Source organism: Crocodylus porosus, unplaced genomic scaffold (assembly GCF_001723895.1).
Source record: "Crocodylus porosus isolate Cpor-Errol unplaced genomic scaffold, CroPor_comp1, whole genome shotgun sequence".
NCBI lineage: Eukaryota > Metazoa > Chordata > Crocodylia > Crocodylidae > Crocodylus > Crocodylus porosus.
Window position 1 is genome coordinate 4,529,457 of NW_017728944.1, and position 16,150 is coordinate 4,545,606.

The following is a 16,150-nucleotide window of genomic DNA, read 5'->3' on the forward strand; positions in this document are numbered from 1 at the left end:
CGAGTGCCTGGCTGCTCATGCCTATCTGATATGCAACGTAGCTCTTCATATCCACCTGGGCAAAGCTTATGGGGCAGGAGTCCCTGCAGAGTATGGGCTGCTCCAACTGGAATTATGTTTTGAAGCTGAGCTGCTCCCAGGCATGGATATTGGCTTGAGCGCTGCAGGAGATTGCCCTGCATGTTGTTTGACCACTACCTTAGGACTAGGAAGTATGTGTAAACAAAGGAAATTATATTCAGTGCCCACTCTAAGGTTGCCAACTCTGTTTGACTCTATTCCCAGAGATTACATTACATGACATAATGACATTAATGAGTCATTACTTCAGGAAGGCAAATGCACATTACTATTACATTTTAAAAACCTATTGGACTATTGTATAAATCAGATTCAACAGTTAATATTTATTTTAATGAATTCCGTATCATTTGTCTCCTGGGTGACTCTCAGCAGTTTCCTGGAGATTTATATCTAATTCCTGGAGACTCCAGGGCAATCAATCCTGGAGGGCTGGCAACCCTAACCCACCCAGACACTGCCTTCCTCCTGCACACACTGTTGAGGCCTTCCAGCCTGCCTTCCTAACTTGCTACCACTGGACAGAGGCACCAGCGGGTGTTAAAAAAAACACTATAGCAATCTTACCGTGGAAGAGACCTGCAAGGAAAGCTTCTGCAGTAGCTAGCAATCAGCAGATTGCTCCTCCCCCTCTATGCAGCACTGGTCCAAGCAGGTCCAAGCAGGTCCAGGGAGGTGATCCTCCCCCTCTATGCGGCACTGGTCAGGCCGCAGCTGGAGTACTGCGTCCAGTTCTGGGCGCCGCACTTCAGGAGGGATGTGGACAACACGGAGAGGGTCCAGAGGAGGGCCACCCGCGTGATCAAGGGGCAGCAGGGCAGGCCCTACGAGGAGAGGCTAAGGGACCTGAACCTGTTCAGCCTCCACAAGACAAGGCTGAGGGGGGGTCTAGTGGCCATTTACAAACTATTCGGGGGACCAGCAGGCATTGGGGGAGTCCCTGTTCCCCTGAGCACTACCAGGAGTGACTAGGAATAACGGTCACAAGCTGGCAGAGGGTAGATTCAGATTAGACATCAGGAGGTGCTACTTCACTGTCAGGGCGGCTAGGATCTGGAACCAACTTCCGAGGGAAGTGGTGCTGGCTCCTATCCTGAGGGTCTTAAAGACATAGCTAGACAATCACCTTGCTGGGGTCGTTTGACCCTAGTGCTCTTTCCTGCCATGGCAGGGGGTCAGACTTGATGATCTGCTCAGGAAAGCCAGTAAGAAGAGGCACACTCCATTTTGGACAAGTACATTTATTTAAAAAAACCCACAAGTGTGAGGTGGAATGGGTGGATGGGCAGGGCTGGGTGTGGGTACAGCCCAGCAAGGCAGAAGCCAGGCATGAGGAGCACCTGCTCTCACATGGCAAGGACAGCATAAGGGACAGGCAAGCACAGCAGAAAAGATAAGAGGCAGTCAATGGTGTGGGGGAGGCAGTACAAACACAGCTTATCTTCATTTCGCTTCCAGAGCAGGGGAAAAATCTGCTCAGTCCAGCAGCTGGGCAGACAGGGACAGAGCAGTGAGGAACAGGCTCCTGTGAAGGCCCTGAACTCCCCTGGGGCTGCCTGCGGGCTCAGGAAGATGCTGGGCATGGAAGTGGCAGCCTCTAGCTCTCAGAAGCTGCAGCCACATGCAAGAAGAAATGGGGCGATTATGCACCTGGTCTGCTGTCCACTGTCTGAGGCAGGGCAAGGTTGCTGGCAAGATGGCTAGCAGGAAGAAGTGTGTGGGGGTGGGGGCTGGAGTCCCATGCTTGGTCCAAATTGCTTAGTGCCAGAACTGGTGAAGCCCTGGTCACCTCTGCAGTTACCCCCTTGGCCAAGAACATCTGAGCTCCACCCTGACGATAGACAAAGGATTCCACTCCCCTGCACTTACACTCACTGCCCAGGAACGACCTGGGCCAATGCTTCCTCCCAAGGCAGAGACCATGTGGCACAACATCACCTCTGTGTGATAGGCACGGGGCTCTGCCCTAGGATCCTAGCACCAGAGCAGCCATGGAGGTTGCTAAGGATAGTCATGAAAGGCAGTGGAGTGGGTGGAGTGAAGAGCAGGAAGAAGACAGCTTGTGCAGAACTCAGAGCATGGCAGGGACCTAAACTGAAGTCCAGTGGAAGGGCTCAAGCAGGACAGTGACCCGTGTGACAAGTAGCAGGGCAGTGGAGTGTCTAGTGGGGCACATGGCCACAGCCCGTACAACAGAAGGGGGTGCCAGGGCACAGATGGAGCACGACTCAGAGGAAATGGAGTAGTTGTCTCTGTACCCCAGGAAGAAAAGGGCGGAGAGCGGCAATGGGACAGGGGTAGGAGCTCTGATGCATCTTCAATTAAGAACAAGAATTGAAGGCCCCAGGCAAGACCCTGACACCTTCTCAGACCACAGGTGAGTGGGCTCCTGCTCCATAACCTCCCCAATCTGTCCCCTTCTAGACAGCCTAGGAGGCAGGAAGGCCCTGGTCATACATTCACATGGTAAAGGGCAGGGATGGAGGCGCAGTGTGCATGTGCAGCAAGACAGAGCATGAGCCAGCAGCATAATGCCAGGCTGAGGAGGCAGAGCCCAGGCTCAAAGAGGGCGGGGAGAGGGAAGGCAGCTCTGCTAGGGCAGGAAGCAGGTCCAGACTCTGCTTTGTAGAGCAAGACAAAACACAGGCACATGCCAGTAGTTCTGGGCTGCTTTGGCCAAGCGCCCCTGTATGTTCCCTACCATCCCCTTGCTGCTCTGGGCTAATCACATAGCAATGGGAGCCCCTACGGCCAGATAAGGCGCAGCCCCAGCAGAAGAGAGTGGGCAGCCCTGATAGGACCTCACAGCAGGCCAGAATATCGGTATAGGTCCATTCCCTTCTGGAAAAAGGCCTCTACAGCAAGCTACCCATGCTGCTTCCTCCAGAGTAAGGCTGCACGGTGATGCAAAGTCCAGCCCATAATGCTGTAAAGGCCTTGAACGGCTCCTGCCATTCAGCCACCACAGCCCCATCACCACAGCCCCGTCAGAGTCCAGCCTCTGTTTGTGAAATGACAAATGCCCATGAAAGAGCACCCCCACCTGCTGCTCAGCACCCAGGTTGTCAGCAGCAGCCTGCACCCCGTACATGGCAGCAACCAGGCCTTGCTGAGCTGGGAAGAGTGCAGACCCCACCTGGAGGATGTAAACAAGAAGACATGCCACCCCTGCCCTGCACACCAGCATTTTGGCTGCCGGGGAGCATAAGACCAGGAGGCACCTGCTCTAAGGAGGAGCTGGAGCACCACCCCCCAGTGCCACAGGGCTCTCCCCTGTGCTACTTGTCTATGAGGCCCCCCTCCTTGAGTTTGAAGTAGAAAAACTTCTCCAGAGTATTGGCGCACTTGCAGTAGTCACTATCAGGTGGGTTGTACTCTCGGCAGTTGGTGATGATACGCTGCAGGTCCGCGATGAAGAGCTTCTTGGTCACATAGTAGCGGTTCTTCAGGCGCTCAGTCATGGTCTTCAGATCTGCAAGGGGGACAGCAGTCAGCTCTTGCATGGCTTTAATCCTTCCCCCCCAACCCTTCTGATCCCACACAAGAGTCCCTTCTGGTCCCCCCTAAATGCCCTGCCAGTTCAGTCTTATCAACTCTACACAGGCAGGGGAAGGAATTTATCTGATGTTGCCATGTGTCAGTGGCAGAGGTTAGGCTAACAGAGCGCAGGACCTTTGATTTCCAACTTGCAGAGCCCCAAACACCTCCTCCAAAGGCAAGACGACAAACCAGGAGTCCTGATGCTCAACACCTCTCCCTGCTCTAACCACTGGTATCTTCTCTTCCTTCCAAACAGAGGACAAAGTCTGGGCCTCCTCTCCATCTCCCCTCCCAAAACTTCAGAGAACCCAGGGGTCCTGACTACCAGCCCCTCCCTCAGCTCTGGCCCCACAGGGCAGGTGCCCACCTACCGATAGGGAAGCGGATGATTTCGTAGTAATCAGGTGCCTCAGACTTCTTGACGGGCTCCATGAAGGGCCAAGCACTGGGGTGGGTCTATGGAAGGAGAAAAACTAAGAACCTCATTCAATTCAACAGGAAAAAAAAATGGCAGGCAGGCCCCCTTCCCCAGCCCCTGCAACCAGTATCAAGCCCTACAGGTTGCTGACTTCCAGCACCCACTGCTCTGGGAAACTCAGATGCTGAACCAAAGAGTTGCAATCAGGAACATGGGTCAGAACTGCAACCCAATGAACCCAGGGGTCCTTGTGGCTGCTGAAGGTGACAGATGGCCAGAAAAGTCAGAACACACTGCCAAGAAGCTGTCCTGGATTCTGGCCCGGCTTGCGGCAGAAGGGTCTAGTGGTCTCACTAATGCTGCTATTAACTAGGCCTCTGGTACCCCTGTGCCAGGAGGGTACCCCCAAGGATGCATCCCCCCAGCCCACAATCCCAGTACCTTGATTTGGGCCAGGAGATTCTTCAGGGTGTTGTAGAGCTGGTCTGGATCTTTGAGCTCTTTCCTGTAAGGGAAAACCTGGACAGTGCTCAGTCTGTCAGCGCCAAACATGTTTGTCTTTTCCCAGCACCCATAGGTGACAATGAACAATATTGTCAGGTGCCCAGGCCACTGGGCTCCCAACCTTGGGAACAATGTCTCCTTTTTCCCGGACAGCTTAGACTGGTGCATGCTCTCCTTAAGTAGGAAGCACTAGCTCAGAGCACCAGGGCACCTGGCCCCTATGACAAGGGTGGGCAAAATACAGCCCGCAGGACGGATCCAGCCCATGAGGCCATTCGATCCAGCCTGTGGGGCCCCTAAAAAAATTTAGAAAATTAATACTTATCTGCCCTTGGTTCCTGTCAAAAATGACAGGAACCAAGGGCAGTAGGACCCAGGAGAAGCCCGGTGGGCTCCCACAACAGCAGGGTCCGCCTGCCCCCCCGCAACCCCACAGCTGGAAGTCCCAGCAGGGGCTTCTGGCCTGGGACCACATGGCTGCCCTGTGCTAGAACTACAGGTAAGGTGGGACCCCGGGCAGGGAAGGAGCCCAGGGAAAAGCTGAGCAGGGGAGGGGGGGAAAAAGCGGCCCCTTGCCCACCGCGTGGCTGGCGCCCTACAGTGCAGCCGCTTGCAGCCCATGTGGGACTGCCTGTGCCTGCTTCGGACAGCCCCACGTGAGCTGCGAGCAGCTACAGCAGACAGCGCTGGCCATGGGGCGGAGGAAGGGCCACTTTTCCCACCCCTGTGCTTAGCTTTTCCTCAGGCTCCTTCCTGGCACAGGGAAAAGCGGCCCCTTGCTCGTCCTGTGGCTGGCGCCCTGTGCTGTAGCCGCTTGCAGCCCACATGGGGCTGCCTGTGCCTGCTTCGGACAGCCCCACGTGGGCTGCGAGTGCCTGCAGGACAGAGCGCTGTTCACGGGGCAGGTGAGAGGCTGCTTTTCCCTATGCTCAGCACCAGCTTCTTCCCTGCTGGCAGGCTGGGGGGCACTGGGAAAGAGTGGGCAGGGAGCCAGCGGGAACACGGGGCCCGCACCAGTGTCCCAGGGCCAGTGCTGGCAGGGCTCAGAACAGGGTGGCAGGAGTGGGTCCCAGTTGGCAGGGGCTCTATGGAGCCGGGCCAGCTCCCCCCTCTCCCTGCTGGTGCATCCCAGCCTGGGTCCGCAGACTCCTGCCAGCCTGTGCCCCACTTTGAGCCCTACTGGTGCTGGCCCTGGGACATTGGTCCCAAAACATTGGGACATTGGTCCCAAGATGGTGACTGGGGGCGGGGCACCTGTCAAGGGGCGGGGCTACCCATGTGGCCCTCGACAGCCTGCCAAAACTGGGTAAGCGGCCCTCCGCCCGAAATAATTGACTGCCCCTGCCCTAGGACCTGAGAGCAGCATGACCACCCTCAGACCAAGTGTGCCATAGGGGCTCTTGCACTTACGAGGGTAGAAGCACTGCTGACCAGACACCCACCAGCTGCAGCACTGAATGAAGCACAACCCCCTCCATCTCTACATCACCTGCAAAGTCTAGCATCAAGACCCCTCACTTGGCCCAGAGGCCTACAGAGGTTCAAGATCACCCCTATGCTGCTGCCTCTGACCACCAACCCAGGCCACATGCTAACTCTGGGCTAAGAATGGCACTTACCCTTTCTCTTTCCCCAGGGGCTTCCATCCCGTTTCTCCTGGGAGACAGGGAGAAGAGTCTGTTCACACATGAGGGTCACTGTCCCCTTCCCAGTACAGCACTGGCTTCTCATCAGTCCTTCTGGGTCTCACCACCCCAAGCCCAGAGTAGCCCAGGCACTCAGCTAACTCCAACTCCAGCATCGCCCTCCAGACTACATTAGAACAGGCGGCAAGGCCTCCCACTGTGCCCTCCCCGCCACTGCAGTCTTTGGTAGCGATCTGGCCTATCAACCCTGTTCCAAGGAACGAAGGAAGGTGGGGGGTGGTGGGAGGGAGAATGTCAGGAGCTGTCACGCCTCAGCACAGAGCTGTCACACTTGCAGAACTTTAGAGCTGGCCAAGAACCTGCATTGCCATGGAAGGGAGCAGAGCTCAAAGAGTCTGGCAGTCTCTGGCAAAGCCCCTGAGACCACCCTTCCCTGCATCCCCAGTGTTATGCCTCCATTTGCACCATTGCTAAGGAATCCCAGCAGCTTTCAGGCCTCACATCCCAGCCCAAGAGGTACGACTCCTGGGACAAGTTTAAAGCATCTCAAACCTGGAAGGGAAGCAGAGCTCTCTGCTACAGGAGGCATCTGGCAGGGCAGTGGCACAGCCTGGCCTGCAGGTGGCAGCAGCAGCAGCAGTGTTGTACACAGCTGGGATGCTTCACAAGACAAGACTTTGGGCAGCTGCAGCAGGTTCCAGCCCTAGCTAGTGGAGGGAGCAGTTTTGTTGCACCCACCTGTGATGACCCTAAGTGCATCCCAGGGGACAGCATGGTTTACCTGCCCAGCCCCAGCCACACACAGTTGGTGCTTAGAGTGAATCTGGACCTCCTGCAAGTGATTTTTCTCCAGCTGGGCTTTGGACAGAGCAGCTATACTTTGCCACCTCACTGCAGAGTGACCTGAGCACCCTCCCGTCCCCAGGTGGACTGGGCAGCAAATACAGGACATCACAGAGTTGTATACCCCACTTCAGTTGGCAACAATGCAGAGGTGTATTCATCAATAGTGATGAGCCTGGCTTCCTTAGAAAGCAAGAGGCATAAACTTACAGCCCCCGCTACTGCAAGGGTTCAAGAGGCCCATAACCAACATCCAGGCATTTGCTATAGATGCACACAGGCATGCAAGTGTCGGGTAAAAGAGAAGTACAACACGCAATAATGCCGAATACTATTCCAAGCCCTTCTTCCACAGCAAGAGCGTCTCCCCACTCCCATCAATAGGTCCACAGTAACTTAGATGTACTATCAATATGCCTCCACATTCCCCATGACGGAAGTGTGCACACATTTCCTGAGACCCGAATCAGCAGCTCCTGGGACATTTGGGGCAGCTAGACTCAAAGAAATTTGCTGTGCTGAGCTGCTCAGTAATGAGGGAGAGGGGAGATGGAACAGGGAAAACAGACACCAAGGGTTGCAGAGGCAGGAACTTACGGATGCCAGGGATGCTTTCAATGGGGATCTGCCGCACACCCTCCTTGAAGCAGGTCAGGCCTGGGTACACCTTACGGATCTGCGCCTGCTTTCTCTCAATCAGCTTCTTGATGATCTGTGGCAGACGGGTAAAGGCTGGAATCCCAGGGCAATGCTGCAAAGCACTTTGCTGTGGGAGACCTGAACACTCCGCTGCCAAGCTCCCTAGAACTCCTCCCCAAAGCGCTATCTACAGCTTGACTACAATGCCTGGTTTGCACTTGGCAGCCTTGGAGCTCTGGTTGCAGACTCACCCCTCGGTGAGCTCCTGGCAGCCAGCATGCCCCCTTTATTTCATCTACCATTTTAAAAGCCAGTTAAAGGCAACTCGGACTCAGCCTGGCAAGACCTTTCCAGAACCCTGCACCAATGAAGTTGTGTCCTAAGAGAGATACCTCCTTCTGTTTCTTGATGATGTGGGAAAGCTCAGTGTAAGGGATGCGGGGGTTAAGCTCACACTCCATCAGAGTCGCCCCCTCGTAGTCCTTGATGTAGCCCAAGTAGCGACTCTTTGGCACCTTGATATCCTTGGAGAAGCCCTGGGTTGGGGAAAGGGGTCGTTAGAGTGAGTTCCCCGCTTCCTTGACAGGGAAGAGCTGCTGGTTCCTGTAGGGCCCGGGACGCTGTACCTGCTTCTTGAAGTACCCAATGGCATACTCGTCGGCGTAGGTCAGGAAGTACAGGATGGTGTGCTTGATGTGATACTCCTTCAGGTGGTTCATCAAGTGTGTCCCATACCCCTGGGAAGACAGATAAACAGACACGCTCGCATGCCCCCATCAGGTAGGTGCCACAGAGCCCCAGGCTGCCTAGCACAGAACAGCCAGATGCTGGTTGCAAGCCACAGGCATCATCTCAGACAGGGATCCCAAGCAGCTGGGGGAAGCTAACCCACAGTTCCACGCAAGCCCAGAGCAGGGCGTGGATGGGGACAGGTACCAGCAGGGCTATCGTCCAGAATCAGAAAGAACCAGCATTACACACACTCCAACCCTGGCTTCTTGGCCAGGACAAAGCAGCACAGACCAGGCCTGTCCTGTGCTTGAGTGCATTTTAACAACCCCTGTGGAAGCAAGATGCTGACAACCCTCATCTCTTTGCTTAACCTATGGCAGTTTAAGGTGCTTTTAGGCAGTAGGCCTCACTGTTGTGCGACAGGGCAGATTGTATTGTATAGTTTTAGGAATAGGTTAGGCAAGCACTTGCATGGCATGGTCTGGATGGGAATGATAATGCCCCGCGCAGGGGGGCTAGACTAGATGACCACTGGAGGTCTCTTCCAGTCCTACTTTTCTACGATTCTATGCTTCCCTAATACTAAAGTAGCTTCCCAGCCTAGGGCTCCCCCAAACAACTCAGGAGTGCCCTTCCATCCTACCTTCCAATCCCAGCTGACCCCTGCTTGCTCTCAAGCAAACCAAGCACGGTGCTCCAACACCCTCAATGAGCTGCCACGTGTTCTCACCTTCACTTGCTCGTTGGATGTCACAGCACAGAAGACAATTTCCGTGAAGCCCTGGGTGGGGAACATGCGGAAGCAAATCCCCCCAATCACTCGGCCATCCTTGATCAGAGCCAGCGTCTTGTGCTTGCTGCAGGAAAAGGCACAGCAAATGCATAGAGGGCATTTGAATCAATCAGGAAGGGCCTGAGGATGGGCAGTTTATGGGATGAGGAGCTATCTCAGCCCACCTGGGGCAATCAGGGGCTCCCTATTCCCCAAGAATTTATCAGTATTATGTGGCAGAAAGGTAAAGTTGTAGCTGGGGTGACCCACAGCCCTGGAGCAGAGACTAAAACACAGGTTCTCAAATGTCATTTTAAGCTCTGACCCAATGTGAGAACAGCCCAATTCCTTAGAGCAGAGCGGAAACTCCACCAATCCCACCCTCCCTGGCTTCAGCCAACGTACGGGTCAAAGACGAGGCGTGTGATATACTCCTTAGGCATTCGGGGCAGCTGGTGGGAAAAGACATTCTGCAGCCCCACCAACCACATGAGGATCTTCTTGTTGGATTTCTGCGAGAGTGAGTTGCCGATGACATGGAACTCGATGATGCCACGCCGCTCCTCCAGCCGCGCTGTCTCGTCCCGCGCCGCATTTGCTGATAGCAGGCTGGTCTGGGGGTCCAGGGGCAAGAGTGCAAGAGAGAGCCGCACCCACTCACACAAGCCTCTCCCCCTAGCACCCTGCTCACCAAGCCCACCAGTAAGAAGGACACAGGGGCCACCAGTGCAGAAGAAAGGCCCTGTTTTGCAAGTCAAGGCAGCTCAGAGCATCACAGCAGGGCCCCAGCACTGTTGCAACTGGAACTTCATTCTCTCCCTTGCTGAATGAGGAAGCTCTGTGCAGAGCCCCCAGCCCATACCATACCCATGCCAGCTCCAATCTCCCATCTAGAGTGATCCCCACAACCAACCCCAACATGAGGTCAAAACCACCCCCACCAGCAGGTCCAGAACCACTGTGTGAAGAGCTGGCAATCCCACTTATCCTACCCAGTCTCACTGGAGGGTGGCGATACCAGAGCCAGACCCTGCAGAAATGGAGAGCCGGCCATCACCAGCAACAACCATCCCAAGCTGTTAGCAGCTCTGTGGTCTGCTCCAGCAAACGATAGGTCCTCTGCCCCCACACCTCACCGTACCTCTGGCCCCAGCATGGCAGCAGGGTCTGTGATGGTCAGCATCACTTCGTTGACCAGTTCCATGGGGATGTCACCCATGACCCGGATACGCTTGGCATCTTCCAGCGTCAGGCTCTCGGGCAGTTTCCGCTTCTCACCTCCTCGAGGGCGGGTAGCGGACGGGGGGGAGAACAGTCACCACAGAGCTCAGACTGCAACCAGGGGCTGCTAGTGGATCTGACATCCACCCCACATGGCTTGGGATCCCCCTTCCCCATGCCACACAGAGACAACCACAGCCCTGCCCACAGGATGCCATGACAACCAATACTGTCTCAAGTCCCACAACCTACTGGGACTCTGAAAAGCCCTATGCTCACAGGAGTTGAAGGAAGGATGCCCTTCTGTATGGCTTCCACACAGACCTGCCTCACTAGGGAAAGTCAGTCCCAGTGCCCCACAGAGTCCCCAAAAGGCTCAGTACACCGGGCTGGCAGCAGACAAGGGTTTTTCACACTGGCTTCTCACTCCTCCCGTTTCAGCGGAACAGGTTTGTACCAGATTATAGAGAAAGAGAGTGGTCTGAGCATGCCCCAGTGTCAGGCCCAGAGCCTTCATGTATGAATTTGCCAGTGCACACACCCACAAAACCTACACCCTGCACACAGGGCTGCCACTTAATGGGTCTGCTTCTTTTGCCCTGCCAACCCTTCTCCATTATGGGAGCAAGAGCCCCCACACCTGTAAACCTCAGACCAATTTCCCAGCTGTCCCACTGACCCCAAGGGATTCACACCAGGGCTAGGCTGGGTCTCTGCTCTCTGTGCACCGAGCTGGCACTGGCTGCAGACTGGCTCCCAGACCTGGGATTATCCTTTCCTGAACAAATCAGAGCAGGAAGTCTGTGCCAGCCCCTAAAGTCCCAGCACCTTCCCCCACCTCCTCCCAAGCATTACCTGGCATGGGCTCCGAAGCACTGGTGTCCATGCTCATGGAGGAGCTGCTGCTGCTGAGCTTCTTGCTGAACAGTGGGGTGCTGGGCACAGCCACAGTACTAACAGCTGCTGGGAAGCACAACAGTGGCTTTCACTAGCCAAACCCACCCCATTACATAGCGACCAAGGGGCAGAGTGCAGTCACTGCTCACAAGGCCTCCTTCAGGTTGGACCCTTGTGCCCCTGACACACAGAGGTGGTGTGGAGTGCAGCACTGGCATGCAGAGGATGCAGCAAGCTGTCAAGCCTACAGGGGCACCTCACATGCTGGATGAGCCACTCTGTTATCAAGTACCTGGGCGTGGGACTAGCTGGGTGCCCTCCGTGGCTGGCATGGTGAAGTCAGACTCCCAGATGGGAGAGTTCTCCCCATAGATCTCCTCCTCCAGCATTGACAGGAACCTGGGTGCAGAGTGGCATAAAATATGAGTCAGCAGGACCACCAGAGGAGGGCACATGCAGCCTAGGGAACTGGAAGCTTTACCCACTTGACAGCACAGTGTCAGCCATGAGAGAGCACGATTGTTGCGCTCGCTAGTAGCGAGGGAGGACAGAGCCGCTAGAAGCCTCACCCAGCCAGGGGAGCCCATGGTAGGTTCAGTCCCCAGTGCCCACGCCTTGCCACAAGCATTAATGCTGAGTCCACAACACCTAGGAAAGAGCTTGGCTGCACTCCTTGCCCCTTGTGGAGGACTAAGGGGAAGAAGAGCTGCCATTGACCTTTCTGGGGCCAGGCCACCTACTTAGGGAAGTGGGTGAGGATAAGCGTCCGCTTCTCAGGCACCAGCTTGTCCTTCTCCACCCGGAACTTCTCCAGCAGCTGCCGGCGGGTGACGGTGAAGATGGACTTGAGGAGGCTACGGCCGAAGACATGAGTGGTCTCATAGCGGGGCAGGCTGTCGCAGCTCTGCGGCACGTGGCAGTAGCACAGCCATCTAGGCAACAAAACAGCAGACACTCCTAGAGATTGGCCCATTTCTGGTCCCTGGGTGTGGCACCCCAGAGGGTTGCCTTCATGAACAGGGCATGGGCTTGGCAGCCATGGGCTTGGCAGATGCATCTCACAGGGAATGGGAAGGGCAGGGGAGCCAGAGAGGAGACAGTGACTGCAGTCAAGAAGGGGGCCCTTCCCCAACAGAGTGCTAGACAAAGCGAGACCTCTTTGCTCTCAACCAAGGACACACGTCTCAGCTTGTGGGTCCTTGTCCTCCCAGACTACTCCCACCCCTTCCACACAACATCCTAGCAACCTGTTAAGTAAATGTAACACTGCCCAGCAAGGCTGCAGGCTCTCAGCCCAGCAAGCCTTTGCCATGAGTGCCATGAGGATGCCCAGCTCTGAGCCTGCAGGAGTAGAGGTGAGATTGCAGTGGGACTCGTGTCTGTTTTCAAGGAGTCTGATCAGTTTCTCAGGGTTTGCTGGGCTCATAGCCGGCAGTGTGGCAGGAACCAGGACAAGGGATGCTGGGACTAGAGTAGATGGGGCAGTTCAGGGGAGAAAGACGTCTCATAGTTCCCAGGTTGCAATGGTCCGATATGGATGGAAAGTCAGTGAAGCTTTGGACAGTGCCTGCCCAGGCTCTGGGGCCAAGGAGGAGCTAAGAGCCCCAAAGCAAAGTGTCCCCTGAATCAATGACAAGCACTGAGAACACAAAGGGTCTGTAATGACTCCTCCCTGCTCTGCCCTGACACAGGGACCACCCATTTCAGCTCCCCTACCCCCCACATCCCAGAACTCCAGCACTCACCTGGTGTAGTTCACCTTGTAGGTGGCAACGTCATCATTTTGAGAGCGCTGCCGGAACTGGGAGGGCGTCTCCAGCTTCCAGTAGTTGAGGCACAGCAGAAACATCTTGGAGAGTTCATACATGGTCTGTCGCTCCTTGGGTGGCAGGTGACTGAACTTGTACTGGACAAAGTTCAAGACTCCCTGCGAGAGGAGGAGGCAGGTGGGACATCAGGGATGAATGAAGCTGCGGCATGCCCCAGCTGGAGGCACCACCACATCATGGTCAGTGCTAAGACAGCTCCACACAAAGTGCCTTGCAGCTGCGCAACAGGGTTGTCGGCATGGCTTTACAAAAAGCTTAGACAAGCACTTGTATAGAACAGTTTAGATAGGGATGATCCTGCTTTGAGCAGTGGGCAGAGCTAGACAACTTCCTGAGGGCCTACTTTTCTATGGTCCTATGATCAAGGGATGGTGAGGGTGCAGAGGGTGAGGTTAATGGACCAGGAGGGCCAGAGAGTCCAGAGAGGCAGCATGGGATAGCTGCAACTATCAGCAGAGACTGAGGTTCAGCTTTGCTTCAGGCAGTAAGTAGGTTGGGGCAGGGAGGGAATGAAGTAACATCACGCTGCAAAAGTCTGCCCATAGGCTGGCAGATCTGGCAACTGTGCGTAAAGAGAGAGATACCCATAGGACTGCTGGTCAGGAGTGAGAGGGGCCCAGTAGCAGAACATGGGGGCAAGCGACTTGCATCCAATTACCAGATGTGATGTTGTCACCACAGCCAGAGAGCTAAGGAAAGAGATGGGCAGGGCAGAGCAGGGTGGGAGAAGCATGGACAAAGCTGCACACAGCAGGTGTGGAGTCAGAAGAGAGGAGCGCAGCCCAGCAACTGCCCAGCTCCATGCCTCTCCATCACATCCCTGCCTTCAAGCACAGAGACCCTCTGGCACACTGTTGCACCAAAATGCAGCCTGGTTTGCTCCTGAAGAGCCCAGGAGAACCTCTATCTGGGAGAAGCATCACTGAGCTGCAAGGAAGTTCTTCTAGTTTTACAAGGGGTAGGAGAGAAAGGAAGAAGGAAGCTGAAGACCATGGTATAAAACAGCAGGTACAGGAGGCATTGGCAGCAGCATCCCCATCCTGGGAGGCCCTGGGCGCAGACACACTAGGGGATTGCTATAGCAGAAGAGGTTGTTGTGACAACCAATGCCTGCTGTGGAGCGCTTGTGTTACCTGCTCAATATTGGGCTTCTCAAAAGGTGGGCTCCCAAGGGACCCTTCCACCACTGGACGGCTCATTTGCAGGATGCACTTTCTCAGGAGCTGCAGGACATAAGGAGGCTGTTACACCACCGAAGGCAGAGCAAGGGCAGGGGTTAGCCGGCTGCAGAAAGGGGTTCCAGCAAGACCAGGAAGAACAAGCCAGAGACCAGGCAGCCCCAGCACTGAGGGCAGCTCCCATGTGCTCTAGGGCCTGGCTGGCCCCTGCCTGGAGTCTGCAGGCGCCTGTCTGCAAAGGTAGGAGGGCAGCCCCTGCCCCAGGGTAGCACCGAGGAGGGAAGCCCCTTCCTTGCCCCATGCAGGCCTGACCCTTCCTTGCCCCATGCAGAGCCACAGCACCCAGTTGTGGGGGCAGCCAGACAGATCTCACTGCCCCCCTGCCTCTGCCAGCCAGCTCTAGGTCCCGCTGGATTTTAGGTAAAAACAGCAAGGAACGTCCCAGTGGTCAGTGGTGTGACACGCAAGAGGGGGCCCTCTATATTTTGGGGATTCTGAACTGGGGGCCCTGTGAGAGTGCGTCGAGGGGGCCACATGGCCTGGGCATTGCCTTCAGTGCAGCCAGCTGCAGATCCGGCCAGGCCTGTGGCAAAGCATGCCCAGTTCTTCCTTTGAAGATAATTCTCCCCACAGGCCTTGGCTCAGGCCTTCCGTGCAGTTTCCAAAGAACCACCTTGCTGCTGGGCTGATTGAACAGGTCTGCAGGCACCTAACAAATCAATCCCCCACTGAGCCTAGATCCCAAAACAGACTTCTGCAGCACGCTCCCCAAAGAGCTGGCCTATCGAGACACTGCGTCCAGCAAAACTGGAACTGCAACGGCATGCGGGCACACAGATCTGATTCTTGGTGAGAGGTCTGTCTAGCAGACCAGCATCAAAGGGCCACCACGTCAGAGGCTGGGAACGGCCTAGCATACTGCAGGCAGAAAACCTTAACTGTGCACGACCCCTAGCAGCCCCACATGAAATCAAAACCTTGCAGGGGGAAGTTAGCCAAGCCCAGCACTGGGACAGAGTTTGGGGAGAGATCATAGCACGTGGGTTCTTAACACCCCAAAGGCAGCCAACAGGGGAGGCAGGGGGAAGGGGCCTGCTCCCTACCAGCCGCTTTCCATAAGCTTCGGGGGCACCAATGTCCTACGGAAGAGCGGCTAGACACTGTTGCTGAACCGGAGGGACGTGACCACACAGCCCAGCTGGTCGCCAGCCCCAGCACCAGCTTGCGCGTCACCCGGCAGCAGAGCAGGGACCCCGGGGCACAGCCCCAAGCAACACACCTTGAACAGGTAGAAGTACACTTGCTTGGTGTCCGTGTCCTCCTCTTTGTGGACCGACATGAAGAGGTTTTCCACGTCCACCACCATGCCCAGCAGCCGGTTGATCTCCTCCTCCGAGACGTTCTCCAGGTGGGACACATGGTCGGCTGCGCGGCCACGGCCAAGGGGCGGCGGGTCAGCACCGGCAGCCGCGCGCAGCCACCCCTTGGCCCCGCTCCCCCAGCCCCTGCCCGGGCTTACCCAGGGCGTGCCCGCAGCTCCGGCACGGCTCGCTCAGGTTGGCCACCGGCTGCTGCAGGTCCATGCGGGGCGCCGTGGGCGGGTTGGGGTTCTTCCACCCGTTGCACTTGCAGGCGTCGTTGGCCTGCGCGGGGGCGGCAAGAGAGTGTGAGGGGGGCCGGGGCCGGGCTCAGGGGCGGGGCAAGGGGGTGCTGCCGGGCCAGGTACCTTGCAGGCGGAGAAGACCCCCAGCTTCTCCAGCTTCTTGGCGCGGGGGAAGCCGCGCACCTGCGCCTTGCGCTGGCTGGCCCGCTGCTGCTGGCTCAGGCCCGGCCGCGCCGGGTCGCTGGAG

At 56.3% G+C, this 16,150-nt stretch overlaps 1 protein-coding gene across 1 annotated transcript in view; it reads right to left on the bottom strand.

Moving 5' to 3' along the window:
- Positions 1-1,306: 1,306 nt before the first annotated feature.
- The window catches only part of KAT2A (lysine acetyltransferase 2A), a 15,003-nt gene continuing 159 nt past the window's right edge, over positions 1,307-16,150 (bottom strand). The window contains exons 2-19 of the mRNA XM_019550498.1: positions 16,027-16,144; positions 15,820-15,943; positions 15,580-15,725; positions 14,256-14,345; positions 13,039-13,220; positions 12,034-12,225; positions 11,586-11,692; positions 11,252-11,359; positions 10,317-10,453; positions 9,581-9,789; positions 9,134-9,260; positions 8,298-8,408; positions 8,064-8,207; positions 7,630-7,744; positions 6,163-6,199; positions 4,481-4,544; positions 3,993-4,077; positions 1,307-3,553 (exon numbers count right to left, since the gene is read on the bottom strand). Coding sequence (XP_019406043.1) covers positions 3,360-3,553; positions 3,993-4,077; positions 4,481-4,544; positions 6,163-6,199; positions 7,630-7,744; positions 8,064-8,207; positions 8,298-8,408; positions 9,134-9,260; positions 9,581-9,789; positions 10,317-10,453; positions 11,252-11,359; positions 11,586-11,692; positions 12,034-12,225; positions 13,039-13,220; positions 14,256-14,345; positions 15,580-15,725; positions 15,820-15,943; positions 16,027-16,144 — 2,290 coding nt within the window. The 3' untranslated portion in view covers positions 1,307-3,359. The remainder of the gene's footprint in view (positions 3,554-3,992; positions 4,078-4,480; positions 4,545-6,162; positions 6,200-7,629; positions 7,745-8,063; positions 8,208-8,297; positions 8,409-9,133; positions 9,261-9,580; positions 9,790-10,316; positions 10,454-11,251; positions 11,360-11,585; positions 11,693-12,033; positions 12,226-13,038; positions 13,221-14,255; positions 14,346-15,579; positions 15,726-15,819; positions 15,944-16,026; positions 16,145-16,150) is intronic.